Source organism: Mercenaria mercenaria, chromosome 14 (genome assembly GCF_021730395.1).
Source record: "Mercenaria mercenaria strain notata chromosome 14, MADL_Memer_1, whole genome shotgun sequence".
Classification (NCBI taxonomy): domain Eukaryota; kingdom Metazoa; phylum Mollusca; class Bivalvia; order Venerida; family Veneridae; genus Mercenaria; species Mercenaria mercenaria.
In genome coordinates this window covers 61,707,844-61,733,661 of record NC_069374.1, presented here as the reverse complement: position 1 = coordinate 61,733,661, position 25,818 = coordinate 61,707,844, and the positions used below count along the sequence as shown (strand labels likewise).

The following is a 25,818-nucleotide window of genomic DNA, read 5'->3' as shown; positions in this document are numbered from 1 at the left end:
AGCGAAGCAGCGCGTTGTAATTCGTTACTTTGGCGTTTGAGTCTCATGGAGCACATTGAAACAAAAATCGTGCAATTAAGTTTTGCCTTTTAACTTCACCAGCTGCTATTTATTTCATTTGGATAAAGAATATTTGCACATCAGCTGATAAAGACTTCGCGTCCAACAGAATATATTCGAAAAAAAACATGGTAACACTAAATGGAGTCAGGAACTTGTTCAAAATACATGGACGTTGGAGCAACGTGCTATCACCAACTTCTCTATGTACGGGCATGAACGACCCAGACAGACGGGCATAAGTTCTGCGACAGGATAAAAGTTTTGAAATTCTGCAAAAGTGTAGTGTTTAAATGCATCGTAAAATAAGGGACTGACTTTGAAGTGTTTCTTGTGTATCAGTAAGTAGATATATACATCATATCTATCTTTCTTTACATTCCTATATTGTCATCCAGACTTAGCACATATATCGGAGAGAAATCGTTGTAAGATAATGTTGTTCATAATATAATATTGAAAGCAAAGACGAATTATTTGCACAGTCCGAGACGTTACGACTGCCCTTCGGAGATCTTAAGAGCTGTTGATATTTCCAGTGGAAAAGTAATTTAATGTTTATAACAATCTACCTCCTGAAGTTACTGGAAAAGGCTCTTAAATACATCTGCTGTTTCATAATCAGCCAGTGTATTTTGAAGTTATTATGGTGGGAATATTTACCTTCCGTCCATAGTCCTCGGTCATATCCATTGATGCATACGACAATTAGACATTGATGAATTAAATAAGCTTAAAATAATTTGAGTGAGACATAGAAAAATGTAAGTTATTATACAATTAACATTTATAGAAATGATTCCATCATGTACAATAAACATTACAATGAAGTTTCTTGTTTTTTCAATATGTATTTAATTTCATTACATTGATGTTTATACATATACAGCATGTTAATTATAATTATGGATACAATACTCAAAAATTTTCAACATAACATGTTCCAGCACAAATTTTATTTTGTCTATATATTTCAACAGTCAAAAAATATATTGTACATTATACCTATCTCTGAAATGTATTTTTTGTTTATTCACTCATGAAGAATGGACATGGATTGACGAATGATAAAATGATGGAGTGTCCTTAAAAATGAAGGGAGCGGTACATAGTTGAAGAAAAAAAATATGTTTTCATGCTTGGATTAAGTAAAAAAGTATATTTAAAAAGGGAAGGGAATTAAGTATAGAAAGAAAGAAAAAAGGCTGTTCTGCCCAATCAAAAATGCTCTGTTGGTCTATATCAAAAATGAAATTTCGTCCATTTTGAATGGTATACATCTAACTTGACCTTCGAACAAGCAACGGTACGATATTAATTCGTTTCTCAAGATAAAGCGTAAATAAATTAAAAACTGGAGGTATTTTACTATATTTACTTCTAAAAATGAAATATTTGGCAAGAAATGACACTTTTTAAAAAAAAAAATCCTGGTATTTTCAAATAACCAAAGAACCCCAAAGATACAGTTTGAAAGTCTAGTGGGTTGGCTAACAGATATTTCATATTAAGATAATTTCCTATATCGCTCTAGAACTTCTGGATCAGCTGACATTCCCAGAACATGTGGGTGTATGATGTGAAGACATGGAGCAAAAATCGAATACATGAGATAGGGATAGTTAGCGATTAAAAAGAAAAGCATTGTTGGGGAAATTCTAATTTCTCAATCTTTAATGGTTTACTCTAATCTTTATTGTTCCACTTTTTTCTTTTTATTTCTTTTTTATTTCTTTTTTATTTCTATTTTTTTTTTATTCTATTGATGCATTTCTTAGTATACCTTTAATTTATTCCCATAAGTTTGCTTCTTTGGTGCCCCATGTAATTCTGGGACGATCTGTGTATGAAAAGAATTGGAACCACTGCCTTACCCTTGCATGATCGTAAGAGGCGACTTAAAGGGTCTTAACACTTGGTTTTGCAGTAACGCTGTGATTCCAGCAGGTATGCAAATTTTGATTCCATACCTCATGTTTTTATTTCCATGTAATTGAGATGTGGAACCAAAATTTGTAGTCCTGTTTGGCGCCATATAACCTATACTGTGTTGGTGCGCCGAAAAACCCAAATAAATAAATAAATTGCTTCTTTGGTAAAATTTGCAATTACTCCATTCTTTTTGTAGAATGATACTATTATTGAATTTGAAGATACAAGGATCATTTTTAAAATTACAAGAGCACGTCGAACACGAAATGCCCCCCTTGATACATTCAGTAATTGTACAAGGAACAGAAATTATTTGCTCATTGTAAACAAAAGTTCTACTGTTCTGGTTTAATGTGACATTGACCTTTGACCTATTGACCTCAGAATTAATAGGGGTCATCTGCTGGTCATGCTCAACCTCCCTATTAAGCTTAGTGATCCTAGGCCCAAGCGTTCTTGAGGTATCGTCCGGAAAGGGTTTAACTGTTCAGGGTCAATGTGACCTTGACCTTTAGCCTACAGTCCTCAAAATTATAGGGGTCATCTATAGGTCATGACCAACCTCCTTATCAAGTTTCATGATCCTAGGCCCAAGCTTTCTCAAGTTATTGTCTGGAAACGGTTTAAATGTTCTGGGTCACTGTCACCTTGACCTTTGATCTACTGACCTTAAAATCAATAGGGGTCATCTGCTGGTCATGATAAACCTCTCTTTCATCTTTCATGATCCTAGGCCCAAGCGTTCTTGAGTTATCATCCGGAAACCGTTTAACTGCTCAGGGTCACTGTGATCTTGACCTTCGACATACAGATCTCAAAATCAAAAGGGGTCATCTGCAGGTGATGACCAACCTTTCTATCTACTTTCATGATCCTTGGCCCAAGCGTTCTTGAGTTATCATCCGGAAACGGATTGGTCTACATATAGACCGACCGACCGACCGACCGACCTACAGACCGACCGACATCTGCAAAACAATATACCCCTCCTTTTTCGAAGGGGGGCATAAAAATTTACAATAGAATGGCCCAATTTATAACTAGCAAAGATATTACATTTTGAAACAGTAGGTAATTTTCAGAGACTAAAATGTAGTCTAGTCTGCAGAATATAGATATATTTATTTTTGTTTGGTTTAACCTCGCACCGACACATTTATAGTTTTTTTGCGACTTTCCTGCTTTGATGGTAGAGGAAGACCCCAGGTGCACCTCCGTGCATCATTTCATCGCGAGCGGATAACCGGGTAGAACCACCGACGTTCCGCAAGCCAGCTGGGTGGCTTTCTCAAATTGAGAATTCAACGCTCCGAGTCAGGCTCGAATCCAAATCGCTGTGGGGCAAGTGATTGGGAGTCAGAGATAGATGGTTTGTGATCGGAGTGCCATGTAAACAATCACACAAGTCATTATTTAACAATATATTACGAAATTAAGTCCCTGCTAACAAGGAAAAATAAGATTTTGTACAATATACAAAGTGATAAACATTAATATTCCCTTTCCCATGTATAATCAATTATCATGATAGTACATACATAGAAATGTGTCTGCATCCATTCTGAATGGTATCAAACACAACAGAAATTTGCCCGTTTAACCATGACGGCTGTCTAAAGTGGATTGGCACAATACCAGACAACAAATATTCACAATATGGCGTAATATAGGTAATGATAAACAGAAGAAAATAAATAGTAACACACATTTGTGTCACCGCAGCATCTTGAAACTGACGTTCTCATTTTTGTTGCTTTCAGCATAATAAATTTTTTAAAGTTCATGCAGTAACATTGAAAATTCTTATCTAAATGGTAATTTTTGTTGTGCTTTGAACGTTCAACTAACGGACTCTATATATGTATTTCAAGTACATTAAAGTACATTTAATCCATTGTTAAGTTAAATCTAGTTAAATACACGAGTTTGTCTGAAAATTTGAAAATATTGTCATAACCGAGAATAAATGTATTCATTATCGTTGATGAAAATTAATATTTTTCAATCAGTGGGTACAGCTCTACTACTTATTTGCATCCGATGTATATAATCGGTAAGAAATAAAATTTTCACATCGAATTTCTTGTCATTTTAGGAACAACACGAATTCACATACATACTTGTTAGTTGAACACTTGTTTATGTATGACATAATGTGTTAACCAGCCGTCTTTAGATTTCTCCGCAAGCCAAATGCAATGTACGGATGGCGAGAAAACGTTATGTTTTAATAGAGTAGATGGTGCACAAAGCTATCATAATTACAGTAATTAGTACAATGAAAATATAATAGCTATATTTTTATCAGTATATCTGTACCTATATAATCTAAAGACATGTCAAATCATCTATAGCAAAGTTCTGACTAGTTACTAATTACAAATACGTAAAAAGTATTGGAAGTATTCATAATACACAAGACGATTTCATTAGAAATTTTGTGTCAGATTTGCCGTTTACGTCTAATGTAAGACGAACTAGCGACGCACGGAGAGGAAACTAGTGTAGAGAAAGTAAGACATTATACTAATGTATCGAATATATCAAGTGTAATATACAGGTCATAAGTCAAGTGCTTCTTCGAAACAGGGTTTGAAACATAACCGGAGTAACATCAACATTTTATATCAGCTATTATTATTATTGTTATTATACCAGATTTATATAGCGCCCTTTTCATGATCATTTTCACGTTCAAAGGCGCTTTACATAGTTCAAATGCAGCCACATATGCAGGGCGCATAATTCATCCTCTACTAGTACAGACACAGAACGATCTGACCAGAGGGACAGAGTGAGACAAAGCCCCCACGACAGAGAGATCAGAAATCAGATACAGGCTTGTCCGGCTAACTTAGCCTAGCTCGTTGCGAATAAACAGCCTGGTTCTTTAACGTGCCCAGTGTATAGCACTGATACACGCAAGGATTGCCTGGGTTCCCGACCAGTACACCTCTAGTTGGGTGGGAAACACTGAAAAGCGTTTCTGAAAATTCACGAGGAGCTGCCGGGGATCGAACCCCCGACCTCAGGATTGGAAGGCCAGTGTGCAAACCACTGAGCTATCCGTCCAAAATAACTAAAATATAATTAATTACAAAAATTATTCTAAAGAAGATTATTTTTCAAACAGTTTTCATACTACAAATACGCGTCGATCATATAAGTATAATTATGATTTAATAATAAATGAAAACGACAACAAAATAGCTTATTCATATTGAGTTAACAAATTCACCATGAACTGGCTAAAAGTTTTCATACGAAATATTCATACCATTTGTCTTTTAAACAAGGCAATAATGACCGAGAAAGAGTGCTACAGCATTTGACGTACTGTTTTGTAGAAAAATATTTCAGATTCTTCACTATACATATACACATTTCTAAACCTATTCCACTGGACGTGTTACTTCTCGTCTTTTAACATTGTTAAAACATGGTTACGCATACATGATATAGTGCTTCGCTATTTCATATACCCGTTTACATAAAACATTGGAACGATATAGAAAAGCATATGTCAGCCATATATCATTTCTTAATAATTTGCACATATTCAAAAGATCGTACAATCTTGTCAGACAAAAGTAGAATATAACAGTTTTTGAAATGTGTAGATGGAACGACCGCGAACGACTCTTATCATATGTATTATACACACTGTAGCAGACATTCTTTGAAACAAGGTTTGAAACATAACAAGAGTAACATCGTCGGCCATATTAAACATATGATACCAGCTAAGACTGAAATATGATTAATTGATCTTTAATTATCCATTTAATTGAGGATAATCATTGTTTCAAACAGTTAATACGACAAACACGCAAACATATCAGAAAATATAAAATAATAATAAAATGTTATTTAAGTTTATTCACATACGCGTTATCGATTAGTAGGCGCGCAAAGTAAATCACAGACATTTATGCATTTCTAAACCTATTCCACTGGACGTGTTACTTCCCGTATTATAATACTGTTAAAACATGGATACGCATACATTAGCCACGTTTTAGTGTTTTGCTATTTTATATTTCTTTAAATGAAAAAGTAATGTGCGATATAAATTTAATCCAACATGTGCAATACTTGTTTAATTAATTTGCCTTTCCGTTTTCATATGATCATTTCAAAGGACCACAATGGAAATAAGAAAGCTTTATGCTCTGTTTTTGTGTAATCCTTGGTATTGATTATATATAATCTATAATAACACTTTAATGTTCACATTTATTATGTTGACACTGAAGTTGTATTTATTTTTATGATATTTTGTCAATTTTATCACAATAAATTCTATCTATCTATATACATGTTTACATAAAACATTGTTACGATGTACAAAAATATATGTCTGCTATATATTATGTATTAATAATTTGCTCATATCCCAAAGTGCATACAAACTTGTCAAACAGAAGTAGAATGTAACAGTTTAAAAACGTGTAGATGGCCTTGATGTGAGCAACTTATCATATATATTAGACAAACTTCAGCACACATTTGTCATTTTATACAGAGATTTGCTGTATTTACACATTCTTTGCCATATATTTTATGTATAATTTCACTGTCAATACATGTAATACTTTACATTGAATAATTATATCCGTCAGGGAGTACCGCTTTCTGGAATGCTGCATTTGCCTTCAGCAGCATTCCTTCTTTCATATAAAACCATGGTACTTGTGGTACTTGTGCCTGTGTCAGCAGTTGAATTTGCTTTACATTTTGGTTTAAAAGACACCTGAATAGGTTGTCTGTTAACCCAAGCCAGTACTACTTTCTCTGCAGAACTGCATATTTCAGTTGTGTTGTCCGTTCTAAATGTACGACTTGTAATGACTATATCAAAATCATCTTTATTCCCTAGAAAGACAAGAAAACACGAATACTTAACAGCATGACGAATAAAACTATAAAATATTCATCTATCTCACTGAAACTATTAGTAAATTTTGTGATGAACTATATTCAAATAAAGAAAAAATAACCAGTCGTCGAAGGAAAGGCATATAATCTGCTACCATTACTAAGCCGTTTAAATTTTCATCATATCACAATGTATTTAGGTTACACGACCCGAACCGTGTAGCGGTTCTAACTTGCGGACTAGACTTTACTTCTGTACATTGTCTTCAGAATCAGTATCGGACAATCACTAACAAGAAATAAATCTGATAAGCAAATGGGACGTCTGTGGAAGAGTAAAAATCCCAGAAACTCGTAGAAAGCGACATGAAAATATGTGTCGTACGGACACGTGTATAAATCAAAGGCCTGAAGGGCCTTAGAGTCGGCTAATGATTGATGTACTGGTAGTATAATGGCAAGGTTATAATATCAACAACAGGAATAATGAATACAGGATTCACATGACTGACTGGTTTTGTGGGTAAAAATAATATTCTTCCATGCAACTTATTTCAAATATTTCTTTTCTTCAGATTATGTGTGGTAATAAAACAATGAAATCGATTAATTTCAAAAGTGGTGTATGTAAATTGAGGCTTCAATTCTAATAATTTTTAAGATTCATACAATTTCCATCAATAGTATCAAAGTTCTAACAAACCCACCTAGGAATGATTTGAGAAGGATCAAATCTTGAAATAAAGTAAACAGAAATGGATCTCATGTAAAAGTTACAATTTGGTATTTTCGATATCCTCGGGACAGAAAGTGTGATGGACAAGGTGGCTTATAAATATGCTCCCCCAATTTTAGGGACCATAACAAGCATATCAGGAGAATGGAAAGAAGAAGCATTATATTCAGTGAATTTAAAACCGCTGCCAAATAAGTGGTTTTAGTATATTTTGAAAGATATTTTATTTCTAGATATACCTTAGTTGTGTACAAAAAGACAAAGAGTATTGAATATACATGTGCTGTCTGAAATACTCTACATAGTTTCCCGTTGGCCGATTTTCGCCAACAGTCACAGGTTTTAATCTTTAAAGATTAACAGTTATTTTGATTGAAATAGCCATCTGCCTGCCTGCTGAAGATGGAACAGACAATATTAAATGTTCAGCAAGTACTACCAGTTTGAGTTTATTTAGTTTTGTTTTCCAATTGAACAAAGATTGTTACAATAAATATCAATGAAATGGACATTCAATCGATGCCTAGTAAAACTTTGTTTGACATTATACAAGTATTTGAACCCGATGAATTTCTCCAAAATTAAAGAGTGGTTCGCAAAAATAAAAATTTTGAAAGTACAAACTATAATTTGACAGCTGACACTAAGATACTGCCCATGAATATAACTATGTATTTTTCGAGTAAACATTTCCCTCCGACATTACCAATACGGGTAATTATCGACCGGTATATATTAGCAATTGATAAAATTTGAATATGACAATTGATATATTGAAATTTTATAGCGCGGATTGCCACATGCAATTTGTAACGGATGGACGAAAGAACTGTTCAGATATTTTACAGCTAAAGGGCCTGGCGATAACCGTGTCATACATCTTAGGTATTGTTAAATTATATTATAAGTGATGTGAATTTAAGGTATATATACTTTTGCGTTTAAACTAGCAACCAATTTCGGAAAAGAAAACCGATATTAATAAATGCAGTTCTTTTTTAGTTAAAACCATCATTTATTCTATTTCAGACCTGTTAACCCCTTCAAAACCATGTCAGTAGTCCAAAAGTCCGTGCACTAAACTTTCAATTATCCATTTTGATTCATGTGGACAGACAGGCCCAGACTGAGCTGAAAAATGTTTGAGCCATTTTTACATGGTCGGTAGCAGGGTGGATGTGGGGAGGGGTGTTCCTTCCTGCTTTGAATTGCAGTCAGATTTTGAAATTGGCATTGTGGCAGCTGGTAAAAGGGCAGATGTATCAAACTGTAAAGTGGCAATTATGGGGTGGGGGTGTGGGAGGATACCCTCTCCTTCAAGTAGGGTATCACCACAAGAAAGTTTTGAAAATGTAGACCCTTGATACAGCCTTTGTTGCGTTTTCTAACTGAAAATTGTATGTTTCGATTTCTAAGTGTTACCTAGATTCTTTATAGTATTACAATATCCAAAGTATGAATGATTGTCACTTCATATTTTTACTTTCAGGTTATGCATCAGGACTCTAGAATATATAGATATATCTGATATAGAGTCTATGTTTGTGTTATAAAAATAAATTCTAGAATCATTTCTGTTACAATAATATCTATTATGTCTGTTACTTGAATGTTAAAATTTCATAACACAGCTCGATATTTATCCAAAAATATTATATCCGGATACGATTACACTTTTCTAAATACGCCAAAATATCCAGTTTCAACAATATGTTTTACAAATTGTGATGATACGAAGACAGTTTATAGCAGCAATTGGCAGTATCTGACATTGAAGTTTACGGTGAAATTACCTCTTATTTAAATGATTTCATAAAAAAATTGTTTCCTATCGTCAAAGCAGTCTAAAATAGACGATCTGCTTTCGATTTAAAAAACTACCAGAAAGTACAATTTAACGTTTCGCCGATTTGTTTATTACTCGAAAAATAAGAAATAAAATCATTTAATCATTACTAATTAAACAAACTAGTAAGAGATTATTCTCCCGATAATTTATCCGCTTACTGACTACATAATTCAACCCATGCGTCGTGATGAAACGCAGAATGGGTGTTCCTATCATATTTTTGCGACCTGAATTGTAAGCAAATTATCCGAACCAGTCAAAATTCTAGAAAGTTTACGAAGCTATATGTAGACGTTTCCATTTTCGCCAGTCGCGATTTTGCATCATTTTGATCTGGCCGATCTTCGTAGTATCTTTTCAGTAAACCGAAGTCTGTACTTTTAAACGCAAATTCGTAGAAAATCTACGGACAATGACTTGTTTATAAACAGGTCACGTGTGTCCGCCGACAAGTGCTCAGAATGTAATCAGGATTCATCCGCGAAGTCTCGCGGAAGCATTAACGTACTGCAAATCTCTTATTCGGATAATTTAGAATGAACTGTCACAATTTCATTTCATCGATATGGTAAACTCTTTCATAAGAAACATTCCACTGCTTTCAGAGGTACCCGACTTTCGCTGGATGTTACACGAGCTTGGTAATTCTGAGCAATTCATGAAATGCATAGCGCAATAAATTTGCTATTTGCGCAATGATTTTAAAGATTACTTTTTGAAACGGGCACGGTAACAAATAGGTAATTTGGCTAATAAATCAATATGCAGTTTTTATTTGAAGTTTTGAACATTATATTTGCTATTCTGGGACAAAAAGGGGCAAAATATTAGTCATCATTATCATATGCGCAAACTAGTTTTACCAAATCCCGCCGAATCGTTATTCCTGTTTATGCTTAATGAGTTACCGCGGAAGAAAATACGTGGCTTTATCCGAATATCTCACAATTACACTTCATAAGTCGTATATTGGTCATATCAAATGGGATTGACATAACTGAACTTCATCCGATCAATGACCTCTTTGAAATTAGAGACAATCTAATGGACTTACATCAATTCACTGTGTTGTGAGGCCGTTTAATGAGAATGAGAAATCGGACGATAGCAAGGACTCGTCAAACGCTTTCAGCGTTTAGCCGACTCAATAAAAGGACAATCTCTAAAAAGTCATATTGGTAGACTAAACTATCTGAAATATAAGTGTAATTTAGGTGGATTACCTTTAAAATACTAAGGTATGAACAATAGTTTGAACTCACTATGAAATTTCTCATAAAGTTGAGTTTCAATCTGTTCCATGTCTTTAAAATGCTTAAGCTTTATTGTTTGTTTTTCTTCACTGTTGACCACGGTAAATTCTATAACCACCTCTTCGCCCGTGTAGAAAGCGATTTTGAAGTCATCATGATTTCCGCTGAATAACAGCCGTGGTCTCTGACGTGTATCGATATGGTCATTTATATATTCTAACAGCCTTTCAACTGTAACGTAATCTGTTCGAAGGTCCCAGTATTTCTTGCAGGACGTACACTCATTTTCCCCACAAGTTGATCCTTCCGCCTTTGCCTTCAGCCCTTGGATCAGAAATTTTGTGAAAATGCTTCCTTCATTTGTTGAATGCGCTTTTTGATAATCTTCACACGCATTTAACTGAATAACATTTGCTTTAGCGATACCCTTTATATTTACCTCCTCTGGAGGATGACAGCAGTCAAAAAACAGCATGACTTTGTTTAATTGATCAAGTTTTTCTTTACATTGACCCAGAGCATCCTCAAATTCTTTCAACGTTACAGTATCGGTTTCTGACAACCGGAAGTTGAAATTATCCTTTGTGTCATTTCTGTTTTCACCATGGCAAGTGATATATATAATTAATGTCTGAAGATCTCTTGATGATAAACACTCTATTGCTTGCATCATTTTCTGCGACAGACTCTGTTTCTTGTCTGGCACTACCGTCTGAATATTGTCTTCACTGTTAATAGAGATAAATGTCAAGACTATATCGTACAATTATTGACTGTTTTGCTGATCGTAAGATATGTTTATTATAGTCTCACTCTGCATGAATACAAATATATTACAGTTACATTTACAAATAAAATATTCATGCAAACCTTTCTTAAAAGAAATATGAGAGACTAGGAGAACAAACATTACAGAATTAAACTTTAAAAAGTTTCATATTAATATTCTATCACTGAAACTTTTAAAAGGATTTTATACAATTCACAGTAAAATCTCCATCTACTAAAAGAACAATATATTGATATTACACATTATCTACACACACATGCCTTTAGCCCTTGGAAACAGACAGACTGTTTAAGTGTATCAGGGACAGATTCTTAAATACTTAAAACATATATATTCTTTAAAATCATCTAGGATCTTATCACAAAATACAGGTTATCATCATCCAGTAAGTATACCATGTTTAAATTCTTAATATAATATAGAGATACTATTAGACAAATAGAATTAGTGACAAATTCATCAAACATAACCCTGACATCCAGTGAAGTGGAGTAAACTAAAGTATATAGTATCACCAGAAGTACTGGAATGTAGTGAGAAGGTGAGTTATTGAGTAGAACATCATGTTAGATATTAAATGTGATACAGTATAAAATGTTTCCAAATTACCCAAGAAACTCAAATTTTCTAAGTACAAAAGGGCCATAAATTTTAATAAAGTGCAGATCAGAGTTATGGTTAATGGCCTATTAAGTCACCTAATGTTGATAGACAAATGTACAACGTTTTAAAGCTGCAGCTTTTATAGTTTTGAGAAAAGATGGATCTTAAAAAAAACGTATGTAGAAGACCCGAGGACAAAAAGTAAAGACAATTGACCGTCAAGCCATTTAAAAGTATTTATTGTATGACATCACAGACTTTCTTTTACAGTTACAGCAAACATGTATTGAAAAATGACTGACGATGCATACGAAGCCCTTCGCTCAAATGTAAATTATACAACCCAGAGTATTTATATTTGATACTGAACATTCCTGTAACGTATGGCCGTATCAAAGATTAGCCTTAATATATTCAATTTAGTTTTAGAAAAGAAAATGGTTTATGTTAAATTTGGATTCGTGCTTGTACTAATTTTACTACGAGGGTTGTTCAAAACAACGTAGATTTTTTCTCTAGCTTTTATATACTGTAATGAAGCAAAGCAAGAATAACACAGTCAGGACTGTCATGATTCGCAACCTTTTTAATAACTTCTTTGCAAATTTGACGTGATTATGACCACCTAGTCACGGGTTACGCTTCCTCAGAAACAGTCACTTATCCAAATCCGTCGCACGGTAATCTTTTCAACGGTGTCGTGTTTTCATCAAGATGCTTTCATTTGAGTTTACATCAATTTATATTTGTAAATGTCTTTTCTTGAAAATTATAAACAATACCCAAGTCATAATAAATCTCTCGCTTTCTGTCTTTTAGCAATTCTGGACCATTTGTGAATTGTTTGTCCCAATTGAAGATAAATTATTTATTTCATTATTGTGGTGTCTGCTTTATTAGTTTATAGATTTCAGCTGATGTTTCATAACCTATGACCATTACTTAAACAACTATATAATTAGATGTGCGAGTCGATGGCTGCATTATAGGCGTTATAAACAGCAATAATTACTTAGTTAAAACACTGTATGCTTCCGTCTCCAACGTCCGAAAAATGTTATTCTTCTGGGGCATATCGCCTAGATGTGCGGCTGCATTTAGGCGTATTTTTAGGTAAAAAAGTGGACTATCAATGCCACTATTAGTGGTCGAATTCAAATCATAAAAGAGGGCCAAGATGGCCCTAGGTCGCTCACCTGAGAAACACACCATAACAGTGTAAACATGTTTGACCTAATGATTTCATGGAAAAAAATATTCTGACCAATTATTAAAATTAGAGCAAAAAATCTTGAGTATAAATAAGTATTTTCTTTGATTTGACCTAGTGACCTAGTTTTTGACGCCAGACTACCCATATTCGAACTTGACCTAGATTTCATCAAGCCAACCATTCTGACCAAATTTTATGAAATCCAGTGTAAAATGCAGTCCCTACTGCATACACACGGTTTTTCCTTGATTTGACTTAGTGACCTAGTTTGTAAACCCAGATGACCCATATTCGAACTTGACCTAGATTTCATCAAGGCTATCATTCTGACAAAATTTCATGAAGATCAGTTGAAAAATACAGCCTCTATCGCATACACATGATTTTTCTTTGATTTAACCTAGTGACCTACTTTTTGACCCAGACGATCCATAATTGAACTTGACCTAGATTACATCAAGGCAATCATTCTGACCAAATTTCATGAAGATTAATTGAAAAATACAGCATCTATCGCATACAGAAAAGTTTTCTTTGATTTGACCTAGTGACCTACTTTTTGAATCCAATGACCCATAATCAAACTCAATGTAGATTTTATCAAGGCAGTCATTCTGAGGAAATTTCATGAATATCAATTGAAAAATACAGCCTCTATCGCATACATAAGATTTTTCTTTAATTTAACCTAGTGACCTAGATTTTGAACTCAGATGACCCATATTCAAATTCGACCTAGACTTCATCAAGGCAATAATTTTGACTTAATTTCAGGAAGATCAATTGAAAAATATAGCCTCTATCGCATACACAAGGTTTTTCTTAGATTTGACATAGTGACCTACTTTTTGACCCTAGATAACCCATATTCAAACTTGACCTATATTTCATCAATGCAATCGTTCTGACCAATATTCATGAAGATCAATTGAAAAATACAGCCTCTATCGCATACACAAGGTTTTTCTTTGATTTGACCTAGTGACATAGTTTTTGACCCGAGATGACCCATTTTCGAACTCGGCCTAGATTTAATCAAGGTTATCATTCTGACCAATATTCATGAAGATTAATTGAAAAAACAGCCTCTATTGCATACACAAGGTTTTTCTTCGATTTGACCTAGTGACATAGTTTTTGACCCAAGATGACCCATTTTCGAACTCGGCCTAGATTTCATCAAGGTTATCATTCTAACCAATATTCATGAAGATTAATTGAAAAATACAGCCTCTATCGCAACCACAAGGTTTTTCTTTGATTTGACCTAGTGACATAGGTTTTGACCAGAGATGACCCATTTTCGAACACGTCCTAGATTTCATCAAGGGAATCATTCTGACCAATATTCATGAAGATTAATTGAAAAATACAGCCTCTATCGCATACACAATGTTTTTCTTTGCTTTGACCTAGTGACCTATTTTTTTTTGACCCCAGATGACCCATTTTCAAACTCGGCCTAGATTTCATCAAGGTAATCATTCTGACCAAATTTCATGAAGATCAGTTGAAAAATACAGGCTCTATCGCATACACAAGCTAAATGTTGACAGACAGACAGACGACAGACGACAGACGACGGACGCCGGACATCAAGCGATCAGAAAAACTCACCTGAGCATTGCTCAGGTGAGCTAAAAAGCGCCTGAGCCGGTTATAATATTTAATCAGCTCCTATCAGCAAAAACGCTACAAAAAACTTATTACCAAATTACAGAAGGATTGCGAATTGCAATTGTATGTATCACATTGCACTATACACAATAGGCAGCTTTTGACAGCAAAAGTCTACGTTATTTTTAAACAGCCCTCGTATATCTAAATGTCACAACATAGTATGCTTAAAACAAATTTACAGGGGTAAACGACGTTCGATGTATTTAATCTAGAAGTGATATAGCTTACAATGACAAACGCATTCATTTTATCCATACTTGTTAATTATATGACTGAAAGTATTTCAATTTACATAATTACACTTAAATCACTATAACGTCAGTACCTTATTCCCATGATGAGCGGAGCTTTTGATGCTATCAGCTTTTTAAAGTTAATGACATCATTGCAAAACGCTTTAGCAACAGTAGGGTTTTTGGTATCGTCTCCAGCTACCAGCAAGGCACCCCAACCATATCCTAAATTACTTAAATAGTTAATCATCTGCCAACAAAGTAACTACACAACATAATATATAAACAAGTGTCTGAATTTCAACAATCAATCTCATACACACCTGATAGTAAGATATACATGTATGTACGTATTTTTGATTTTTATCTTCGGTTAACGACTTATTGAAGGGAATCTGTGGCACAGTGGTTAGCAGGTTGGACTACAACGCCAGCGGTCCGGGTTCGATTCCCGGTCGCGACTGATATCCCGACTAGTGTTCAGGGCTGGGTGATTTACTTAAATTGGTACTGTTTCCAGCAGTATCGGCCTAGACTTGATGCTGGGGAGGTAAATATGACGCCTGCCGTGGGCTCGGCTGGAAATAAGTTGTTCCATCCATTCCACGTGGGGACTTTCGTCGATTAGCCACGTTAAACAAGAAACTTTACCTTTTTTATGTTTGACCAATATAGTTATATATTATTATTAATTATTTCACAGAAAAGATCGGCATATTCATGAATTGCTAATTGCGAAAGCAATTGAAGGTTAATTTGCAAATCATATTCTGTAATTCATTTTTAAATTACATAAAGTCCGAAAGGTATTTCTATTTCTTACATTTACAGCATTCTGCTTTTATAAATTTGACATATTATTTTTATATATATCATTCATTCAGGAGGCATATCAACTGTGACGTCATTGAAGAAACATTCTTCCTAACTACAAACAGGTTTCTGCAAACAGCGGCACATCACAAAGTGGCTCTAAAGACTTTTGGTGCCTTTCTGTAGTGCACATCATCAAAACATTTGGCGTTAGAAATTTATTAATGGCTGACAGTGAATACATTTGAGTTTAACTTAATCAATAGAATTTGAACTTTATAATTCGTGTATATGGATATCTTGTTAAGCTCAGAGTTTTACATATACTACTCATTTGATGTGTGTATATAACAGAAGGAGTCAGAAAAAACAAAGCGTACAAATATGATAATAGTTATTAATTTACTTGTTTCTTAAACCGATTAAAATACATACCTATTGTGGGTTTTATCTCATTACCGCAGTGACATTTGATTGGATTCAGGAAGCTGTTCTTCTCACATGATATACACACGTTAATACAGTGGTGGTTATGGGTCCGAGAATCTCATGCTTAAATTGGGTAATAAGTCATTACATGAACTGATATAACTGGATATTGTTCAGAAGTATTTCAAAATAAAATGCATGCAGTTTTAAGGAACTTCTTAATAATTGAGTATTTAACAATTACTGTTATGACATCACTACTTTATCGACTGAGGTAGAGTGTAGTGATAAATGGTTCCACATACGATTTTATGAAAGTTTGTCGAGTGATAATAAATTTTAAAAGGGGACCATCGCGGTCCTTAGTCTCTCAGCTGGCTTTGACATTTGACCTTTCATATTTGTATGATACTGTGAAGGGAAAATATCAACATGTCCATTTAAAGGTATTGTGTCCCCTTAAAATAGACCAAGTACCCATATATTAAAAAATTTCCAGAATACTTTATAAGAATGCTATTAGCAAAGACTGAAGAAAGGATGTACGAGCGAATTTTTTCTAACGTTAAGAATTTTTTCATACCCTGAGAGCTTAAAGGACATTAGTTTCTAAGACTAACAAGAGCAGAAAAAACATAGGTCACCGAACTCATTTTAATTTTATAGGGTATTTTCTGCACCCATTGTTTACGCATTTCTGAAATTTTGCAAAACTGAAAAAATGTTGGTACTTTATAAAACATATAACATTCTACTTAATCTTATAGGAATTTCAGGTCTTACAGGTTAATATGAATATGGTGATGTCAGTGTTATATAAGCAAGCATAAATGTCACAAGTTTACAAATCTCTTTAATTTTTACGTGTCGACATAATTACCCCATCCACTTTATTTTCAATGGAAAAACGTATTTAGATCTACAAAAAAAAATTCTGACGTTAAGATTTTCAAAATATTTTGCAGTATTAATGACACACAAAAATGCTTCAAAATGGAAAGAAAAAAATTTGGGGTCACCGTGCATCTAAAAGATTTATTAAGAAAAAACTGTTAAAAAGTGATTTTTGATATTTTTTGTTCTTCTTGCGTTAATTTAAATTTCTAGATAATATAAAGTGCTATCTTGAAAACTTTTATTTTATTTATAGCTAAACATTATATGTATCATCCAGAAAAATATCAAAACCAAACATGATCTACTTTAATAGATATTTGAATTACCTTCCCCTACCCCATTGTAAATCTTACGTCAATTTAAGGCAAATGCCAGCCAAAAATAAGGGTAATTTTTTTTTCGCAAAAAGTATAATATATTTCGTTAAATGGTGCATATTTTAATTATTTAGCATAAATTTTTGGCAAAACTTTTGTAAGAAAGCAATATTCGAAGAAACATTTTTTAAAATGGCGGATATCCTGAAAAAAAAAAACAACGCTCGTACATCCTTAATGAGAAGAAGCGTTGCATTCACGCTTTTATCTTATATAGAGGGAGATCTCTTTTGTCTAGACTTCTGCCGGTTTAATGATAGAATTTGAACGTACGATACTGGGTGTATGAGGAACATGAACATATAAATATACTACGTATATCATAGCCAAAAAGTAAAGTAACCTAGGACTGAATACACTTATCATTGAAAACCAACTGATTACTGGAAAATTACATTTACCATAAATTTGATGGTCGAAAGCTTGAACTAGTACAACATGTATACAGGACAGGACTCAAATCATGCGCTATTACAAATAATCTTTTGCTGCGCTACACAAACAGTACATGCTCAATTACGTATGACTTCTAAAAATACCTTTTGGATTTATCATACATAAATGACATTTTTCTGCATCTAAGTCTTCTTTTAAGCCAGATTGACGTACCTTAAAAAAGCAAACAAATCGATGCTACATTATATTGTTATTATATTGCATTTTATTTGACCTGGCGGTGCGTGGTTTCGCGACGGTCCACTACATTATTGTACAGGGTATGTAGTATATGTAACCAATGTATCGTTGAATGTTAGTTCGTTGGTTACCGAAGATTACGGAATTAAACTCAACCTATTTTGCTCGGTTTTTAAGATTACCGCTATTTGCATAAGTCAAAGATTAACTCCGCCCCACCAGGTCGAATAAAACGGACTATATGTTTGTCTTGAAATAAAGAGATTGTTTTAATGATTATAAGACATTCGTTAAAGTTCTTTTAGATTTTACCTGACACACTTCTAACATTAATTTTGCCATAATATCAAAATGTAACAATGACTTCGTGAGGAGAAAGGTTTTGATTTCCAAAAGTTTTATCGAAACAAGAATGCTGTCAGCATTGCTTAAAACATGCCCCATGAAAATGCTCAAAGTCAAACATGAAGCAAGCTTACATAAGAAGGCTATAGTTGCCCTAAGTTCATCACCTGTCTTTGGCTGTTTGATTTTGAATAGATGTATGACACACTGACTCATGTATTGCGTTAAGAATAAATTTGTAGACCAAGCACCATTACTTGGACAACTTTTGGGGGAATCTTACAATAATGCTACGGAAGACGTAACGAAGTTTTATTTCTAATTTACCTTTCGCAGTCTGTATAATGTACCCAGCGCTCCTATTCTGAACTTAATTTGTTGAGAACCTTACAATGACACAACAGACAAAGTTTGTTGAAACTCCATCAAACCGTTCATGTGAAAGAGTCGTTTAAAAGTATATCTGTTTTTTACCGACAGCAGCCTTTCTGAGGGACGAAATGGCAGTATTAGATTAAATTCTTGCAATGCTACAGACCAAATTGGATGACGATCCATCAAGCGGTTCATGTGGTGAAGTCGTTGAAAGGTATTGCTATTTTACGCTCACTCACACACAGGCAGTCCTTAACAGAAGTCCAGCGCTCTTATTTGAACACATTTTAGAGAACATCTTATTATGATGCTAATGATCAAAGGACCAATCAAGCAGTCGTTAAAATGGGTTTGTATCATAAGCCCTAGAAGCCTCTAATTTGTGGCTGATGTGATCACATTTAGGAGGAGATCTTTAAAAAAAAGACAACAAGGTTTGATGTTGCAGTGTTTACTCAGAAGTTGTTTTAAAAGTATTTCTATTTTTATTTCTTACGGCCCTTAGAATGAATCGGGCTGCATGCCCCGATTTTAACACATTTTTGAGAGGATCTCATAATTATCCTACCGACAACTCGGTACATTATAGAGAGCAGGTGCTTCCGTCTAAATACAAGTATGGTGAATGCCTTATAACAGCAAATTTGACAGCGGTTCATAAGACAATGTCGTTCGAAGATATTTAGCTCTAGCAATCACGAAAATGAGTTGTAATAATTTAGACCTAATAATAATGCTATATATAAAGGCAAATGAAGGTCGTTCTAGCAGTTTATGAGACGATGTCGTTCAAAGTTGTTTCTATTTTTGCTCAAGCAGTCCTTTAACGATATCGGAGCGATTAAATATGATTGTACTAATATAGTTATGACATGGCTATGTTCAATAAAGTAGCATGACCTAAAAATCTATATAAACTGGACGAAAACGTCCGACAATATGCGCATGTTGATGATGTACATGTAGTATCTTTGAAATTGATGAAAACTATATGAGGACTCCAGTACACGAGAAAGTGTGACAGACAGCATGGCGGAGGTACTGGCAGCTCAAACACTATATGCCTCCGGGGATTTCGACATAGAAGGTATAAGTATTTCAACGATATAAATATTAAATATGATGTAGCTAGGTTTTTCAAATAAGTTGAATTTCGTGTATTTTTCTTTTATCAACTGGTCATATCGCTTAAGAATACAAGAGAGTCAAAAATACTTACGAAATCTTGCAATGTTCCTAAGACTGTTTCGAAATGTTCCACGTTTTCTGCTTTTAAGCAGTCTGTTGAAAGTTGGTTCAAAACTTGTGCCATATTGTTGTTCACAAACGGCATCTAGATTTTAAAATCAGCACATGTATCAAAAGCTTAAAATTCTACATAACCCTTCAATTGGGTCTCATTTTGTATATCTTATTCATTAGATAATGCTTTTTCAGTGTTAGATGACTTCTACTTTAGAACACATTTCCGCTATTTAAATCGCAAAATAACATGCTTTTCTAATATTGCATATCACACAATGAATTCATACATACATTTCATACATTTTATGTTGGAACATCAATTACCACGAACTGACCGAACCAACGTTAACATGTTTCATAATTATGTAAATTGTAAGACGACATTTAAACAACAGTTCAAAAGTCATCATCTATTATTTTGGTTCCAAATAAAAATGCTAACGGAAAGTAGAACAAAAACAGTCATTTTTTTACAATATATTAAAATAAATCCAGGCTACTTAAGGTAGTTCTGCAAGTTTGGATCAAATTCGGCAAATAAAAAAATATAGGGTCGTGTGCTTGAATTTTCGCTAGACTGAATTGAAAAATTGGGACATCATGCAAGTTTTCATAATGGGAGTCTATGGGAAAATCACTATGTTTGTAACTTTTTCGCGAATAGAATTTTTTCTAAAATGTAGATTTTAATGAAATTTCTCAGAGTCGTAAATAAACACATGACCTGTAATATGGTGAATTAAAATGTATAGGTCCGTGTGCTTGTTTTTGAGATATTTGCCCATAACTAAAAATATCCGCACATTTCAAGCTGGTTTTAAGCCATTGTTTTGAATTATTTAACGTGTCAGATGTATAATATCATATTTTAACTTAAGAAAGATAGTTACTTTGCTATAGTAATAACTTTAATCACGGGTTGCCATTGATTCGTATCCAGTAATATAATGGTATTAGTCATGAATACAGGTCCTTGCAGAGGACAATTGCTATTTCAGACTTGATAAGGGGTAACCAGCCGAAATAAGACTAAACACAGTACCGTTTCTGGCATCTGTAGCTATATGTAATGATTTAATTAATACCACGGCAAAAATGTTAACAGTCTTATCGGGAACCCCCGCTTACGCTGGAGGTAAATATATTATTTATGTTAAATGCACTGATTTAAAAATAATTAATTCTATAAAAACAACTACCCCACAAAGCGCCGATTTTTTTTTTTGTGTGCACAAGAACCTGCCTTAAATAATATACTTAAGATTAAGCGGAAATTGCAGGGTTTAAATCATTATCATGTAGCTATGCTTTGCGCCTATGGAATAGAAAAAGTAGAAACTTCACAGGTCGCTCAATACGACAAAAACGAAAACATTGCAGGCTCGATTTGAGCATGTTCATGGACGGTAGTGGAAATGCATGCTGCCGTCCACGCCCTCTAGCCCCGGGTTGAGCTAAACACAACATTTACACATGCTAAAAGTACAAATTAAAAAGCAATTTAGAGACACCCGCAGATGTATTCAAACGGCGGTGAACATGGAACCTTCAATGATACACGGGTTGTGGCGTGTAATTCCATGAAAAGCGGCGTTTGGTCCCCAGAGCAAGTAATGGGTTTGCCCCAAACGAGAAAACAATGGGAAGAACTAAACAAACAGGAATTTAGAAAGGAGATCTGAGGTTATGGAGCCTGCATATCACAGAAACTGTCAAAAGACAAAATTAAAAAGCAGGCACCATATCCAAGGGGTGATTAAACAATACCCAAGGCTATGAAAGCGGGCGGGAGTACTGGAACCACTCAAGCAGAAATGGTCATGCTGAGAAACTGAACAGTACCAATAACACGACATAAAAGTCGTGCTGAACGATCTGAGAAGATCGAATTATAACAGCCCTGATTGAATGTACGGGGAGACTTTCTACGGCCGCCAAATGGCACAAACAACGCTGCTGTGATGATAAAATAGAAAAAGTAGAAACTTCACAGGTCACTCAACACGACAAAAACGAAAATATTTCACTAATTCTTATTAAAAATTCTTATTAAAAATAATCTCTTTGTCAGCAAAGGTTATCAAAAGGGCCAAGCTTAAATGTTACATGTAAAACTAATTTCATATAGCCCGTATAACAACCATGAAAAGAGAATGACGTAAAATGTATTACCTCCAATTTCTGCGTAATTTCCTTTGGACTCATATGTTTCAGGTATTTATTATTATGTCCATTTGGTCCCAAACTTGTCAACAATTCTCGGATTACTTAAATAAATGAAACAAATGAATAAAATAACAAACACTATCCTTTAATGCAGAACTGTCTTACACATATATCACATATTTATTTCAGAAGACTGCTTTAATTATACTTTTTCTTTGCCTTTTCAATTTAAAACAATGAAAGGGTCCCTCAATTCAGACAGGTCAATGTTAGGATTAGCTATCACAAGTATTTCATTTTGTCTATTATATATAATATATTGCGTTAACAAGAACTACTGTCATGTAAATGAGTAATTTATTCATAGCTAGGGGGAATGCAGAAAAATAACAATAGGTTCCTCACTATTTTAGCATCTGTGATAAGTTTTCTGGATAATGCAAGTAGTTAAGAAGTTTAAGTAAGCAGTCCATTTCTCCCGAGATGCATGCAATTTAAGTTGTTTGCAGATCTAAAGGTATTCAGATATACATAGTGGGAACAAAACGAGGGACGCCCTATAATCCAATTCATACTTATAGCTCACAAAGATCCGTTGGTTAAGGTAAGATGAAATTAAATGCGTAAATGCCGAAACAGCAGTAAAACAGCATAACATCGAAAATCCTCTTTATGATATAAAATGCGGTACACGAACCAATTTCTCATTGCAAGGGACAAAAAACATCATACTAGAACGAAAGAAGAACTCAGTCCCTGTATCCATCAAAAACTGGTACGGAAGACATGTCTGACGGACAGACGTGAAAACGACTAGCCGAACAAACACACGATAAACAGTGTCGCATTCTTGAATGAACGATTATATTAAATTTATCTTTTCATCACCTAGGTAAATATCATTCAGTGTTGTTCTATTTTCTGTCTTTTGGGATCATAGAGTCCATTCATTATCTATTAAATAGAATTCCGCTTATGCTAGGGGGTGAAGGGTGTTGCACTTTCAATTCCCTCTCCTGAAAACAATCTTGCTTTAATTGAATATTATTTGCAATGATTTTAGTTAGGCAACACGTTCATAGATTTAGGCAGGAAGTTTGAGCTTGCTGTGCTGACAAATATATGCTAATGTACAAAATCTAAACGAAATTGTGCCCAAAGATTCTATAAATCTATATTCAGCATTATTCATACAGCATAGATATGATAAAAATGTGTTGAAATAATAATACAATATCCTTTTTGCAAGTGAAAACGTACCAACGCCCAAGCTGAAGTAATCCCAGCTTTCACATGCACGTGTTTTACCAACACCAGGATGGGCATATGCGTCTCTTCCGCATCCTTTATTTGTTAGGTCGTTCTTCTCCCTTGCAATCCCAAAGTCTATCAGACGGACATTATATTGAGCATCTAGTCAACGTTTGGTGATGAAATGTCTTTGTGAATGATAGCGTCTCTATTTTAATAACAGAAAGGTTTAAATACTGTAGTTAGAGTAACAGCACACACACACACACACACACGCATACATGTAAACGCAACCAATCGGGGATGTAAGTTATAAACCTACCAACTGGGAACTTCTTTATTACTGTAGCTACAGTTATCATATTTCTATCAACTCTTATTCTTATGATCTTAAAATTATCCGAGGCTTTAGATTAAAGCTATCTTCAATTGTTAAGCAATGAGATTTTTTCACATTCAGAGCGGGAATTTTGTGTTTAAACCAACTGAGGTGAATGTGTAACAAAACGGGTGTTTGTGTATAGACGAAATGTGGAATTGTGTGTTTCAACAAAACGGGGAGTTAGTGTAAAGACTAAATGAGGTACAAGTGTATAACTAACCGGGTACGTGTGTAAAGTTGAAACGAAGAACTAGCTATTAAAATGGTGAATGCGGAAGCTCCTGTTACATATCATATATATGAGAAAAGACAACCGAGGGACTTAATTTGATTTGATGAGTTTTACGCCATTTTAAACACTATTTCAGTTATGTCAGGTGGGCAGTTTACCCAGCAATCGTTCCTGGAAAGATAAAGTACTTGTACTCAAGCTGTCATCTTTCTTACATAAGGAGACCTGGTCGGTAGCAAGGATTGAACCCATGCCCCTTAATCAGTGAGTACTTACGAGTGATTTTAAGTCAGCAATTTTAACCACCGGAAAACAGAGGCGGTCAGACAATAGAGAAAGTTCTATATTCTGTATGTAGGTACATGTAGCACGTCAATCATTCGACATTCAATCAAAAATTGTCTATGTCAAATGTTAGCATTAAAATAACTTTTTTATGACAAGACATAGAACAATCGAAGAACAAACCAGACTTATGATGCAGAGACATGATAAAGCACAAAACAGTATCTGGTTTTATCAGTTGTGTGCTTAAATCACTTTCCATTGCCTACAGCAACTTTTGAACTTCGATTTTATAAGATTCTTTCACTGGTTGTAGGTGCAAATAGAAATATCCGGCCTCGATGGTAACTGTTTAGGCGCTAACGAGGCTCCCTGCCGAGTTACCGCCTAAACAGTTACCCGAGAGCCGGATATTTCCATCTGCACCTATAACCTGTGACAGAATCTTTTTCTTGTATACCGATTTCAAGAAATAGTAATAAAAATAAAATCAATCGAACGGCTTTCTTTTTAGAACTATATCTTATAGCAGTGTATTTAAACAAAGCGCGGGTAACCAACGTCCGTAAACAGGAAAGACGTCATGACGATTCAAAACAAATAACAATGTTTAGTTCCGGTTTTGTTTTACCAGTTGCAGCGTAACGTTATGAATTTTTGATAAAATAACGTGATTTGAATCGAGAAATATAATATCAGGAACCAATAGGAAATGTCAAGGTATTGAATTTTCATTCCGTTTTTTAAATAGAATATAAATTACTAGACAAATCTTTTACATATCGAGTGGTGAAGTGCTTCTTTATTTATATGCACTTGGAACTCTTTCGCATTCACCCCTCGATATATGTAGTTCTTATACGTCATTTACAGCACGAGAGTCATCTTACACCACCCCGGGGTGTAAGATGGACTTTTCCAGCACCGGTAAAGATACCGGAAATCCCCGTCTGGTTTGCAAGAATAAGTAATATTGTATGTTTTAGTTCCTTCTTTATGTTTTAACTAAAAAATTTAATTAGGCATTCACAAATCTCAAGGCGGATACAGGATTTGGTGTAAGGGGTGCAAAATATTTGTAGACGAATAACTAGGAGGGTCCGTGAGCATGTCCCCATCTCCCCCTCCCCACCCCACCCCACCGGAACATTTTGAAAA

The 25,818-nt window shown here is 34.4% G+C and overlaps 1 protein-coding gene across 3 annotated transcripts in view; it reads right to left on the bottom strand.

The window, feature by feature from the left end:
- Positions 1-3,398: 3,398 nt before the first annotated feature.
- Positions 3,399-25,818, bottom strand: part of LOC128548534 (uncharacterized) — a 94,620-nt gene continuing 72,200 nt past the window's right edge. For 2 of the 3 annotated variants that reach the window (XM_053523658.1, XM_053523657.1), the window contains exons 9-15: positions 23,771-23,969; positions 22,517-22,611; positions 20,319-20,432; positions 18,283-18,352; positions 16,476-16,592; positions 15,320-15,452; positions 11,302-11,436 (exon numbers count right to left, since the gene is read on the bottom strand). In XM_053523658.1, the coding sequence (XP_053379633.1) occupies positions 23,924-23,969 (46 nt within the window). In that variant the 3' untranslated portion in view covers positions 11,302-11,436; positions 15,320-15,452; positions 16,476-16,592; ... (2 more) ...; positions 22,517-22,611; positions 23,771-23,923. Of the gene's footprint in view, positions 6,868-10,717; positions 11,437-15,319; positions 15,453-16,475; positions 16,593-18,282; positions 18,353-20,318; positions 20,433-22,516; positions 22,612-23,770; positions 23,970-25,818 lie in introns of those variants that run through there. The other variant, XM_053523659.1, reaches the window with a different exon arrangement.